The 14238-nt window shown below is 35.5% G+C and overlaps 1 protein-coding gene across 1 annotated transcript in view; it reads right to left on the reverse strand.

Annotated features, from left to right (window-relative positions):
* LOC118020073 (rhotekin-2) overlaps positions 1-14238 on the reverse strand; it is a 73225-nt gene that overhangs the window by 57283 nt on the left and 1704 nt on the right. Inside the window, exon 2 of the mRNA XM_035019937.1 lies at positions 8979-9175. Within this exon, the coding sequence (XP_034875828.1) occupies positions 8979-9175 (197 nt within the window). The remainder of the gene's footprint in view (positions 1-8978; positions 9176-14238) is intronic.

The following is a 14238-nucleotide window of genomic DNA, read 5'->3' on the forward strand; positions in this document are numbered from 1 at the left end:
TTAATCGTCTGCCTTTGGCTCCGGTCATGATCCTGGGGTCCTGGGATCAAGTCCCACATCGGGCTCCTTGCTCAGCTGGGAACCTGCTTCTCCCTCTGCCTGCTCTGCCTGCCGCCCCCTCTGCTTGTGCTCTCTCTCTGACAAATCAACAGATCAACAAGGAAAGCAAATAAAATCACCTGTGGCCCATACTTTACAGCATAACTACAAAACAGAGACTAAACAAACTACAATTTACATATACGTGGGGAAATTGACAACTGAAACCGTCAAAGCCAGCTCCTGGAGGTCAGGTACCCATTGCAAAACACAATATCAACTTATGATCTCTCCTAGAAGAAAAGACAATGGATATAAGACCTGATGGATACCATAGCCCTGGCTCCTAGAGAGTTGAAAGGGACTCCAAAAGAATTCTGGTTCAGAAATTATTAGTCTTATGGAGAAGAAAGACACACAGTGAAACAGGTATCCTTTAAAGGTTTGGCCATGAAAAAAAAGAAGAAGAAGAAGAAAAAGAAGAAGAAAGCAATCGAAGTTAAAAGCCTTAAAAAACAAAATACTATAAAAAAATCAGGAAACCAACTAACCAACATCTCAAAGGCATCATTTATTAAAGAGACTGCTCTCACTTGGCCATAAATCATCACTTGGCCCAGGAAAACTCTACATCCTGCATATTTAACTAGGGACGAAAAAAAAAAAGGACCCAAACATCCATAGAAAGCTACCACAAAATGAAAACAGGAGGAGTCAAAATGCTTCAGCTGATAAAAATACTCCATCAACCACTCTCCAAAAAATATAAAGTAACAAAAACATGATATTCCAAAATGAATTAAGTGCAATTTAATAAGCTATTATAAATATGAGGAAGTGAGGAATCTGAAATCTTTATATCTCATACTAATAAAGGATAAACAATAGGTAAATATGCAAAAAAAAAAAATGAGAGTAAGAACAGGAAAGAAATTGGAAAAAGGAAAATAAAATCATTTCTGAAATGAAGAGTAAAATACCAAGTGCCCAAGGATGAAGACATAAAACTGAAAGTACATTAAGGGACATAGTGGATGAGAATGAAAAGAGCCAAAAGACAAAAATGAGATAAAGATTTTTAAAAACATCAAAGAGAAAGTGATAGACATAGAAGACAGGCAAAGAAGATCCAACTTATGTGTAATTGGAGTCTTTGAATAATAAAAACAAAATAATGAGACAATTAATGCTTTATTCTAGAGGCTTTAACTCTAGGAAAACTGAAAATAAAAGAACTGAATCTACATACTGAAAGAGTCCTAAGCGAGCCAAAATGCTCAGCCTTTAAACATACCCCAATAAAATTATCTGACTTTAAGACAGTGAAAAGTATTTTCAGCCTCTAGACAAAAAGACCAAGTCATTTACAAAGGAAAGAAAATTAGACATTAGATTTCCTGATAAGACAACAGAGGAGTGTGGTTTTTAAGAAAAAATGCTTCTTTCAGGAAAGAAGCATTGGCCAAGTATTTTGTATACAGCCAAGCTGTGCTTTTAAGTTCAAACACTAAAGAAAAGCACTTTAAACATAAAAGAATGTGAAGAAAGCTATGCTCACATTGAAAAATCTACTAGATCATAACCTTTCTCCAAATAAGAGATGATTTTGGAAAGTACAAAAGGACAGGTAGTGAATGTTATACATATTTAAGAGTAGATCAGAGACTAAAAAAAAGGTGAGAGACAAGTACAAGATTAGCATGTGAATAGTATCTACTCAACCAAAGGAGAAGACAGCCTAGAAAATAATAATAATAAACCAAAATAAAATAGAAAGATAGAGAAGGAAATAAATGGGAAAATAAGTTCACTGATCTCCCCACAGATGATAAGTGAAAACAAAATGATATCTTTTAAAGTAAAAAACAAAATAGTAAAAGCCTAAGTCAGGGGGAATTATATAATTTTTTTTTTTTAATATGAAGTTCCAGTAACTACTATAACCAGTAAAACTCTTCTTAAATTAAAAAAAATTAAAAAGAGCAGAACAAACCAAATACTAAAAGACAAACCACAATTATAATACACATAAGTTAACATAACATAAAAGAATATGACAAAGCTAAAATCAAGTATATCAGTAATATAAATGTAAATAGGCTTAAACCCCCTAGTTAAAGGATTTTCAGATACGCTCATAATGTAAAACCCAACTCTGGGATGAACACAGGAAACACACCTCCAACAAAGTGATTCATAAAGGCTAACATAAAGAGATGGGCAAAGATAAACCAAACAAACGCAAACACTAAGAATGCTTGCCGTTATGATCTTCTTGTTAAAAGGCAACCCCAGAGTTCAAGTCTAAAAAAGCACTACGAGACAACAGCAACAAAAGGACACTTTATAATACTAAAGGCTGCAATTGACAATATGTATGTAACAAGTGCAAAGATACCAAATGTTTCATAAAACAGAAAGTATCAAATATAAAAGGCGTAAGACAGAAAAACCTTAATAACAAAAATCTCAACCTATCTTTCAGTCCAAGATAGTTCAAGTGGTCAAAAAATAAGACTATAGAAGACTTTATTTTTTTTTAAGATTTTATTTATTTGAGAGAGAGAGAGCACAGCTGGGGGAGAGGCAGAGGGAGAGAGAGAGAAGCAGGCTCCCTGAGATCAAGGAGCCCTATGCAGGGCTCGATCCCAGGACCCTGGTATCATGACCTAAGCCGAAGGCAGACGCTTAACCAACTGAACCACTCAGGTGCCCCTATAGAAGACTTTAAAAACAATCAATAACATAGATCTTTTGAACATTAAACTTTGTATCATGGTAAAAAGAAATATAACTTTAAAAGCCCATGCAAGTTATGAAAATTGACTATATTAAGTCAGAAAGAAAATTACAAAATATTCCTTAAAGTAGAATTAAAAAAAATCTGTTTGATCAAGATATAAAATGAATTCCTCTTTGGTAATGTCCAAGTACCTCATATTAGAAAAATTCTACCTCTCCCTCTTCTGTTTCCCATAGAAAACAACATAAAATCCAGAAAAACTACTTAAAAAACAACTAACTGAAAGGATTGGCAAGCAACCAAAAGTAAGAAATTGGAGAAGAGTCAACACTACAAAGGAGTGGCACCATGGTATAGTCATACAATGGAATACTACTTATCAATAAAGAGGAGCAAATCACTAGTTACATAATGAATCTTAAAAGTATGATGCTGAAGGAAAAACGAGTATATACTAGACAATTCCATTTATATTAAGCTCTAGAACAGGCAAAACCTATGGTGGAAAAAAAAATCAGTTAACAATGCTTGCCTCTTAGAGTGAGGGGCAGAGGTAGGTACTACTAATTCAGAGTTGGAGAAAAAGAAACAGGACGTATCCAAGAAGTATCATTTATTCCAAGGGTAAAAAAAAAAAAAAAGGCAAATTCAAATTGAAACAATAGATGACTCTGTTTATGAAACTGTTAACATAACCATTCAGAAAGAAAAAGATATTTTTTTATTCTTATGTTAATCCCCATACATTACATCATTAGTTTTAGATGAAGTGTTCCATGATTCATTGTTTGTGCATAGAAAAAGATAATTTTTAAGTAACTTTTAATCATGGTCTCCTGCCTGTCCACAGGAATGTACACATGTTTGCCTGTACATAGACACACACACACACACACAATGAACTTTCTTTGAATTACATCACAAAAAATAAGGTGAATTGATGGATTAACAGAAGGATGAATTTAGAATAAAGCAAATATAGTTAAAATATTAATTGTAGAATCTAGGTGGTGGGTATATGAGTCTTCATTGTACAATTCTTTTAACCTTTTTGTATGTTGGAAAATTTCATAATTTCTATATGTTGGGAAAGAACTGCAAAGAAATCCTGAACTTGTCTATGCCTATGATTACTGTCAGTAATCATATTAATACTAAAATTATGAAACTACTTTACATAATTATATAGTTAAACAAATAAGGAAAAAGATTACTGTTACTAGGACTTAAGGTTTTCAGAATAAGTAAAAAGATAAATATAAAATAATTCAAGAAAACAAAAACCTACAAATATCAATTTAAACTCACAATTTTTAAAAAAATCTCTCCCATAGCTATGTCTACTAAAAAGGTTTAAAATCAATGATCCCCAGTAACAATGGGCACACCCAGTGCCCAGATCTTGATTTCAAAATACCATTTGCCAGTGAAGGGAACCAGGACCCATTAGATAAATGGCTGATTCTAGGTGTGAGGCACAGAAAATACAAGGCAAGCCTAGGTCATCTTTTTGTGCTAGAAAGTAAGAAAGTTCTTAAGGACTAATAAAGGCAAGTCAAAAGAATAAAAATGTCAGTCTGAAGGAACTTCCATCAAACAAATTTGAGACAATTTATCTGTCAAAAGACTAATGACTATAAATGATAACACACTGAATAACAATCCATGAATCTATGGAGAGAGAAAGGAGAGCAATGCCCTTCCTTAAAGAAGATTAACTGCAAAGTGTAGAAAAAATAATAGGGTTAGATAATCACTATTTGCAAACCCCATTATAATAATGTAGGTGAGGATCATAAATGTATATAACCACTAAGTGAAAGCTAGTTAGATAACAGAATATTCTCCTAGTCCCAATATAATGTCCCAAAGATTACTTAGGAATTGCAAAGGAAAAACCATTATATTACAAAGGAGAAATCAAGCAACTGCCATCCAAACCAAGGGATCAAACTGCAGCACACAGAGTGGTAAATCCCATCACATTCACATCGACAGCACAGATCCTACCCAACCTCCCCTCAAAAGATTCTAGCCAAAAAAATATTTAACCTGAGTCTTATGAATAAGCCTTTAAACCCAAATTCCAGATACAGCAAAAACAGAAAATAGGAGAAAAGTTTCAATGATACTACAAAGAGCTAATTAAATAAATAGAAAATGCAGGATATTTTTAAAGGATATTTTTTTAAAGTGTAGACTCTGCAAAGCATTAATGGCAAGAAGTCTTTATAAAAAATAAAATGATTAAAAGAAAATAAAGAGTCATAACCAAATGTACTACATGAACTTTGATTGAGTTCTGGTTTGGGAAAAACAACTATAAAGGATTTTCTTTTAACAACTAGCTGAAAGTGAATTCAGACTGAATATTAGATGATTACTATGGAATTATTGTTAATATTTTACATATGATAATCATATTTTGGCTATGTAGCAGAATGCTTGTTTTTAGAACCATTGAGATGTACATGCCATGTTGTCTGCAAATTATTTTCAAATGGATCAATACAAAAAAAGAAAAATGTATGTGTGTGCATGTGTATGTGTGTACATCTAATACAAAGACAGAAGGGAGAGCAGATGAACCTATACACTATTAACTGGTCCATCTAGGTAGAGAATATATTATTCTTAAAATTTTTATCATACTATTCTTACTATTTTTTTTACATATGAAAATTCCATAATAAAAAGTTGACTAAAAAACTGAACAAAGTAGGGAATAATACTTGACAACATTTAACACAGCAAGCGTAGAGGACAACAAAAGTCAGAACTTAAGAATACGCATGAAGGTGACAAAAAGAATGCTGGGAAGTTTAAGAAGAGGTTTATATCTCTCAGTTTATAATGTGACATTTGCAAACACCTTAGCACAATTATCTGGCACCTAGAAGGCTGTCCGTTAACCCCCATTAACTTCCTCCAGGGTGAGGAGTCCTCAGGCTTTTGGGTCATCTGGGTTCATGTCCTAGCCACGTAGTCACTGTGTGTCCTTTGAAACAGTTATCTAATATTGCAAAGTCCCATTTGCCAAGTCTTTAATAGAGGTTTATGCCTCTCTCAGTTTATAACGTGATATTTGTGCACACCTTAACATAGTATCTGGCACCTGGAAATCTGTCAGTTAACTGTTCACTTGCCAGCTAGCCTTCTAAACTTTCCTGAATCTTGCTTCCCCCTTGCTTTTCAACTTTTGGCTTCATCTTGAGCCTCAACAAAACACAGCTCATCACTGCTCTTAAATAATCCATGGTCATCTTTCACCCTGAGCTTTTATTTTGCTATTTTTCTTTCTTGAAATGCTGCTTCTCTCTCCGCCTGCCACTCCCCCTGCTTGTGTTCCCTCTCTCACTGTGTCTCTCTCTGTCAAATAAATAAATAAAATCTTTAAAAAAAAAATTACAATTTCCAGTTACATTTGATCAGTGCAGATCATATCTGCACATGACAAAATGCAATTGTAAACAAAAGAATTCATAGGGAATATTCAGATTTCTTTAAAGAAATAATTTTATAATTAAGGGAGACAATTTTTTATAGGAATTATGAACAAATATATGTTAGTGCAAAGCTATTTTCATCTAATGAAGATAATCCCTAAAGAAACTGAAAATCATACACATTTCCAGTTGAGAGTCCCAAATATTTTTTCCTATTTTTTTTCTATCAATCCAATAAGGATTAAGTTTATTTAACATTTTTATAAATCAGTAACTTTAGAAAAGTCATACTACCAAATTAGGAAAACGGTCAATTCACAATTCACTAAAAATATGTAAAGAACATAAATGTGGAGAACAGATAGGATTCCCAGAGGAGTATTTCATGTAACTGGGAGAGATGATGTAATAGCAAGGTTTTAGTCCCACCCTGTACTTTAACCAGTGCTTCTCAAACTCTTCCACTGAAACAGCCCCCTCCTGACAAAATGTCCTTAAAAAGGATGGAGAGGGGAGAACATATATCTTTGTGCGTAGAATAATTCAAATTATACCACAGTTCCAAATTTCTCATGTTTTACCCTAAAAATTCATGGTTATAAAGAAGATATGCCATATTTATCATGGCTTTTTGTATCTCCTGACACATAATCACGTACTCTCAGTGATATATGTGACCCAGTTTGAGAGGCACGGACTTAAACCAAGGTATGTCCATCTGAAAAAATATTTTCCTAAATTACGACACAAGAATAATTTCATTTTATAATGTCAGGGATAAATAATAATGAAAATTATTTGACATTTGTTGAATAACAATTATGTAAAAAGTATTAGATTAGGTTTTTAATATAATCTTAGTTTTAGAAAGATTTTTTTTTTTTTAAGATTTTATTTATTTATTTGAGACAGAGAGAATGAGAGAGACAGAGAGCACATGAGAGGGGGGAGGGTCAGAGGGAGAAGCAGGCTCCCTGCCGAGCAGGGAGCCCGATGCGGGACTCGATCCTGGGACTCCAGGATCATGACCTGAGCCGAAGGCGGTCGCTTAACCAACTGAGCCACCCAGGCGCCCAATATAATCTTAGTTTTAAAAATGTAAATATTATCTTGCCAACCGTAATGAAGGAACTGAGGCCAAAGAGATTAAATAGCTATCCAAAAGCAGTACAGTGAATAAATATTAGTTACTTCGTACACAAGTCTTTATTATATCACAATCTCATCAACATTTTATTTTTACAAATATCTTTTTCTGGGGCGCCTGGGTGGCTCAGTTGGTTAAGCGACTGCCTTCGGCTCAGGTCATGATCCTGGAGTCCCGGGATCGAGTCCCACATCGGGCTCCCTGCTCGGCAGGGAGTCTGCTTCTCCCTCTGACCCTCCTCCCTCTCATGCTCTCTGTCTCTCATTCTCTCTGTCTCAAATAAATAAATAAAATCTTTAAAAACAAAAACAAAACAAAAATCTTTTTCTGTAACCTGTGTTTTTATCTTATGTATCTATTTAGTGGAGGTGTACTGTGAACAGCACAACGGCCACTAAGATATAAAAAGAAATTCTTCACTAGTGCTAGAGCTTTAAGACTAATCAACAATGGGTGATGTAAGACCATTTATATTAGAAAAGAGACCAACAAAGTTGAGTCAATTCTTAGGTTCAAGAAGACTTGGCATTATGAAGCACTGGGTGTTACATGCAAACAATGAATCATGGAACACTACATCAAAAAAAATAAAATAAAATAAAAATAAAAAATAATAAAAGTCAAAAAAATTTAAGAAAGAAAAAAGGGGATAGATGGATCAGTACAGCAAAATATTGAAAATTATTTAACCTAAGGATGGATATATGGGTGTTAATTACTCAACAGTCTCTTCTTTTGCGCATGTTTGAAAACTTTGATGATAAAAAGTTGAAGTAAAAAAAAAGACTTGGCATTGTAAATGGGATAGGATGTAAATTTTATTTACAAATAAATCCTAGACCTGATCCAAAATGGCAGCACAGAGTAACCGAGAGAACAAGGACCAGAAGGTACTCAGCAAATCCTAAGCAACCTCTCGTTAGCATGTCACTAGCCAGTGACATGTCCTTGAGTAAGTTGCTTGCCTCTCTAGGACTTATGTTCACCATATGAAAGGAGTGTGCATTTCAATTTCTACACTTAAGTTTCCATTACTCTCAGCTAGCACCTCTTTATTAGCATTTTTAAGCAATTTTTTTAATTCACATTTCTATATACTCAACTATCAGTCTTGGTCCTTTTTTTTTTTTTGAAGATTTATTTATTTACCATTTGAGAGAGAGAGAGTGAGCTTGTGGGGAGAGGAGCAGACCGAGAGGGAGAGAATCTCAAGCAGACTCCCACTGAGTGTGGATCCCGAGACGATGCTCACTCTCACAACCTTGAGATCCTAACCTGAACTGAAATCAAGAGTCAGAGGCTTAACCGACTAAGCCACCCAGGGGCCGTAGTCTTGGTCCTTTTTAAAATATTCCCTCAATTCTTGCTTCTTAACCATCTTATAATCTGGAACACAACAAAACTGCCTAGTGAAAACTGCTAATAATATTAAGTTTACTCTGAGTTCTACTGCCAAAATGTTTATAATATCAGAGACTACTTTGGTATATTTATTTTTTAAAAGCTTTTGTGACTTGATAATTGACATTAAAATTAAATTATATTGTGTTCTTATTCAAACACTTGAGTGCATTAAAAGCCATAAGAAAACTATGCTACTAACCATCTTCCAGTTTGATTTGCAACCTGTTCTTCTAATTTCTGTAGCTCCGATGTGTAAGCCATTATTCGAGCATTGCATACCATGAGATTCTTAACTGCGTGCAAGATCTGGTCTTTCTGAGTGCTCAGAGAAAGGAGCTTCCATATTCCTTCTCGCATTCGAATTTCTAAATCTATTTTTTCTTGAATGCTGCAATCCTTAAAAAAAAGGAGAGAAAATATTCTTAAAAGATAGCAAAAATTCAAAATTATAACATTTATTTTTACCCCAATAGATGGAAAAGGTACTAGACATCATTTTAATGTTATAACATATTGAGAGAGTAACAAAGTTTTAATGTATAATAGCACAAAAGATATAGCTATTTGAAAATGCTCTTTGCAAACCTTAATTTCTTATTTTATTAGGAAGTCTTTACAATCTAGTGGAGAAACAGAACAGAAACAAGGGTGAGAAACATTACATATTCTTAGCATAATTTCACGAGGTTGGATAATGTCCCCCAAATATTCCTGTCCTCCCAGAACTGCAGAATGTGACCTTATTCGAATATAGGGTTTTGCAGATATAATTAGCTAAAATGAGGTCATACTGTAGTATGGGCCCAAACCCATTGGCTGGTGTCCTTATAGGAAAGCACATGAAGAAAGAGACACACACAGAGAGAACTACATGCAAAGACTAAAACAGAGATGGGAGTAATGAGTCTACAAGCCAACGACCACCAAGCAACCACCGGAAGCTGCAAAAGGCAAGGGAAGATTTCTTCCCACAGCCCTTAGCAGGAATATGGGCCTGCCAGTAGGTACCTTGATTTCATACTTCTGGATCCCAGAACAATGAGAGAATAAACTTCTACTGTCTAAAGTCACCCAGTTTTGGTAATTTGTTATAGGACAACCTCAGGAAACTAATACAATAATATAGTAACTAATGTAAACAATATAGCACATGCATATATTATATAGTTGTATTGTGGAATGGCAAGATGTGGTTGATGATTAACCAAGGGAAAATTTTCTAAAGGAGAAGATGCTGGAAAAGGGACTAAGGTTTAGCGGCTGTGGTAAGCAATGTAAATAAAATCTCAAAAGCAAGAGTGAAAACACTGTGCCCAGAAAATGTCAGAAGCTTTAGCTATCAGATGGAACAGAGATTCAGAATACATTTTGGATATGTTTACTTTAGTTTTAAGAGTCATCATGAAACTACTAAATCACTTTAGTACTGAAAGTCTTTTATTCCATACAATGATCTTGTAATGGCCTGGTTCTATATACAAGTTACACATGTAACATTAAAATTCTATAAACTGTATTGCTTTAATTCACAGTGGCTTTTTAAAAAATTAAAAATCATTGGATACTCTTTACTATACTACAAACATAATAATGCTCCAGTATGTCTATTTCTAAAAGTAAAGTGACCATCCTGGCTTCTGTGGTAAAAAATGAATGTTATAATTTACCTTTTAATTAGATCAAAATCTGTATCAAAAAATGTAAACGGAATCTAATAACAGAAGTTCCAGATATTAAAAAGACAATCTTTTCAAAAGGAAAACCTAAAAGTTAGGAGGGCAAGTCTATGAAAATAACCCTAAAAGAGAAGTTGCAGTAGATGATTTAACTTGACTATCCAAATCAATCAAATGCACTATTCATAAGCAGAAAAACAGATCTGTTTAATGACCTTCTGTAATTACATCATGTAATTACCACAAAAAAACCTTCTTTAGTAGTAGAACTCAAAACTGGTATACTATATAAATGTAGTTGTTTGCTTGTTTCCTTCTTTACACAAGGCTGAATTTCAACAATTCTGTTTCATCTTTTTATGACTTTGTCAGTCCCAAAGTAAATTCTTCTTTAATGTAATTAATAATTAATTATAAGAATTGTCCATGGGACCCATATGTGTATAGAAATAAGCTCTGGCAGACTGGTTAGTATTGGAGAGTGCATGCAGAGAACAATGTGAAACCAGGATGAATAGCTTTATCCCACAACTCAAATATAAACAAATACCATCTGCTGCCATTAAATTCAATTTTGCTTTTTAAATGTTACTGTGAGGCAGCCAGTTCAACCAGCGCAGCGGTTCTTAAAGCTGGCTGCACATTAGAATGTGGGGAAGGGCCTTATAAAAGTACCTAAGTTAAGACTCACCCCAAAACAATTAGACTCTCGGGAGGTGGAGCCTGAGTTTTTGTTTTTGTTTTGTTTTGTTTTTTTAAAGATTTTATTTATTCATTTGAGACACAGAGATACAGAGACAGAGAGAGAGCATGAGCAGGGAGAAAGGCAGAGGGAGAGGGAGAAGCAGGCTCCTCGCTGAGCCGGGAGCCCGATGTGGGGCTCGATCCCAGGACTCTGGGATCATGACCTGAGCCGAAGGCAGACGCTTAACCGACTGAGCCACCCAGGCGCCCGAGCCTGAGTTTTTGTTGGTGCTGTTTTTTTTAAGTTCCTCTGGTGATTCAATGTACAGCCAGGGTAGAGATCCACTGCTGTAGTACTTGAAATTCCATAGCAATCTGGAAAGTTGCAACAACCTCAAGGAACCAGCAGGTGGCCACAAACACATTAAAGAATCAGTTTGGGCTTCTAAGGTTTCCCTCTTATAAATGAAGATTATCTTCTTTTCATCACTTATTGATAGACTATAAAACTATAGAGGCTTGGGAAATAGTGCAGAAATGAAATGCAAAGTTAGGGCTTCTTTTTTTAAATCCCCTTATTTGTAAGGTTAAATATTCATTAAGGATATATGATAATGAGATATATCTAACATATTAACATTAGAATTCTATCCTTTAGAGCAGGGATTAGCAAACTATAGCCCAGTCAATGCTTGTCTTTTTGTAAATAAACTTGTACTGGGGCACAGTCACACCCATTTGTATTATCTAAGGCTACTTTCAAACTACATTGGCAGAGGTGAGTGATTTCAAATAAGACCACGTGGCCCACAAAGCTGAAAATATTTACCTACCTGTTCTTTTACAGAAAGAGTTCGCTGATCCCTAACCCAGCCAAATTAACATTCATAGTAAACTAGCTTACCTCTCCTATTCTACAGTGAGCAGATGTGGATCTGGGAGGGCTGACGTGAGTGGCATGAATTGTTAAGTGTATGTATGCTTTCGCATGTCCTGCGGTGTAAAAAAAAAGAGAGAGAGAGAGCTGTGGTGTTAGCTAGTTTTGTGTTCCCCATGCAACTTTAGTACACATCTATACTTCACACACAGAGAAAAACCTCTCTAGTCAAGTGCTATTACTCCAGCCAAGAAAGTCTTTATGGAGTCAAAGAAGTTAATTTTAGTTAGTAAGGGGTGCAAAGTGCTCCTGCGGTAAGAGTTGATGTGCTATCCACAGTGAGAACAATGATCCTGTAATGAGAGCACAGACTGAGTGCTCAAGGATGATGCTTACTCAACCTCAAAGTGGAACAGGAGGAAGTTAAAATCCCTACTGCCGCTGCCTCAATCATAATGGCAGAGTTGAGACTGAGTAGGACCCCAGACAAAAGCATATACCCATATGAAAGCAAGTCTCCAGAAAGCAAAGAATGGGGGGAAAACCCCCCTCTTGCCATTTCTTCTTCAATTTTCTAAATGAGAGCTTCCTTGTAATCAAGTCAAATGAAGCTCATGACACTGTCCTGATCATGTAGGTATCTAAAGTCAGGCTAATAAAAATATACAGGGCAAGGCTAAAAATGAAATAGGGAAAGGACTTAAAAGTGCAATTGTAAATTATGTAGAAAACAGAAAGATACTGGGTTTGAAGAGCTAGAATGGGACAAAGGAAGTGCAAAGAAAATGGCCTTAGTTTTGAAACTAAGCACGGACTTTAAAAAAAAAAATGAAGTTGGGCTGCTAGTAAGACAACTGTAGTAATCCAGATAGAAACTATCACCCACACAATGGATATAGTTAAACCATGTTTGCTAAGTGACCATGATGAAAAAGACTGCAAAAGAGGATATATAGCATACATCCTTCTTCTAAAAGAAATTGCGTGTTATTTTAAGTATTGTTTATGTACAGAAAAAGTCTGGAAATCGTCAATAGTGGTCATTCTGGGGAATGGCATTAGAGAAAGAATTCTTAAATTCATGTTTCTGTATACGTTTACTTTGCTGAAATGAGATAATGAGACAGGGAAACTGAAGAACTCCATAAAAAATCTCCTTTTTGCTCCTTTTCCTGCTTCTATTCTTGCTAGGACTTGCACCCACACCCCACTTTACATATGCCTTGTAATGCAAAGAGTATTTCCTCCTTGTAAGGGACAAGGAGTTCATGATTTCTCTAGAACAGATAACATCTAAGGAAGACCCAGATGAGAATGACTGGAGGGATCTACCATATGTGTATTCCAGACCACCAGCGCTAGACATCTAGACACGAAGACACCTCCCGCCCCAACCCCAGCTCCAAGCAATAACACTTGGGTCCTCCTCTTTGTTCTAACCGGTTCTTGGATGCCTGAGAGGACACATACACCAGACCATCATCCTCAGTAAAAACCCCCAGACCCCAAACTAAGACAAGACTCATGCTCCTTGTCTTTCTGAGTTTCCTGGGCATTTGTCTGTATCTGCTCTCTCTATATCTTCAATGAACTTTTTCACCTCCGTGGGCTCATGTGAGAGTTCCATCCTGCAGGAAGCTAAGGACCCTCTGGGCTGGTCTTGCGAGACACCCCCCCACACACACAACAACTGGGTCTTCTGACCCGGCCTGCTGGCACCAATAGCATTACTTCTTGAATTTCATTTTTATTAAGATTTCAAAAGCTTCAGTATTTGTAAGAAAAGGTAGGTGCCCCAACATCTCAGATGAATGGGACAGAAGATGGTAAGAAAAAGAGTTTTCTCTCAAGCACATTCTGAGTGTTGGGTACTATGCTAAGTATTTTAAAGAAGTTCTCAACTCCCAGCAACTTTCTGGAATAACCATCTTACCCATTTTACAACTGTGGAAACCAAGGACTTAGAAAAGACAGATAACTTATTCAAGGTTGTACAACAAGCAGAGTTGGATTTGACCTTAATCTGACTCTAAAGCCAATACTCTATGCTGTGTGTACTCATAGATGACTCCAAGGTTTGAGCAGAGGTGTTTCATAGTGTTACGACCACCCAATAATTTTTGGTCCTATCCTTATTAGATGGCAGGTTCATTAATATCAAAGGAAAAACAGCAAATAAAAATTCAGTTAGTGATGTATAAAATTCTCTTACTGACCCTCAG

The sequence above is a fragment of the Mirounga leonina genome, unplaced genomic scaffold, assembly GCF_011800145.1.
Source record: "Mirounga leonina isolate KUSES-001 unplaced genomic scaffold, KU_Mleo_1.0 Mir_109, whole genome shotgun sequence".
NCBI classification, from domain to species: Eukaryota; Metazoa; Chordata; class Mammalia; order Carnivora; family Phocidae; genus Mirounga; species Mirounga leonina.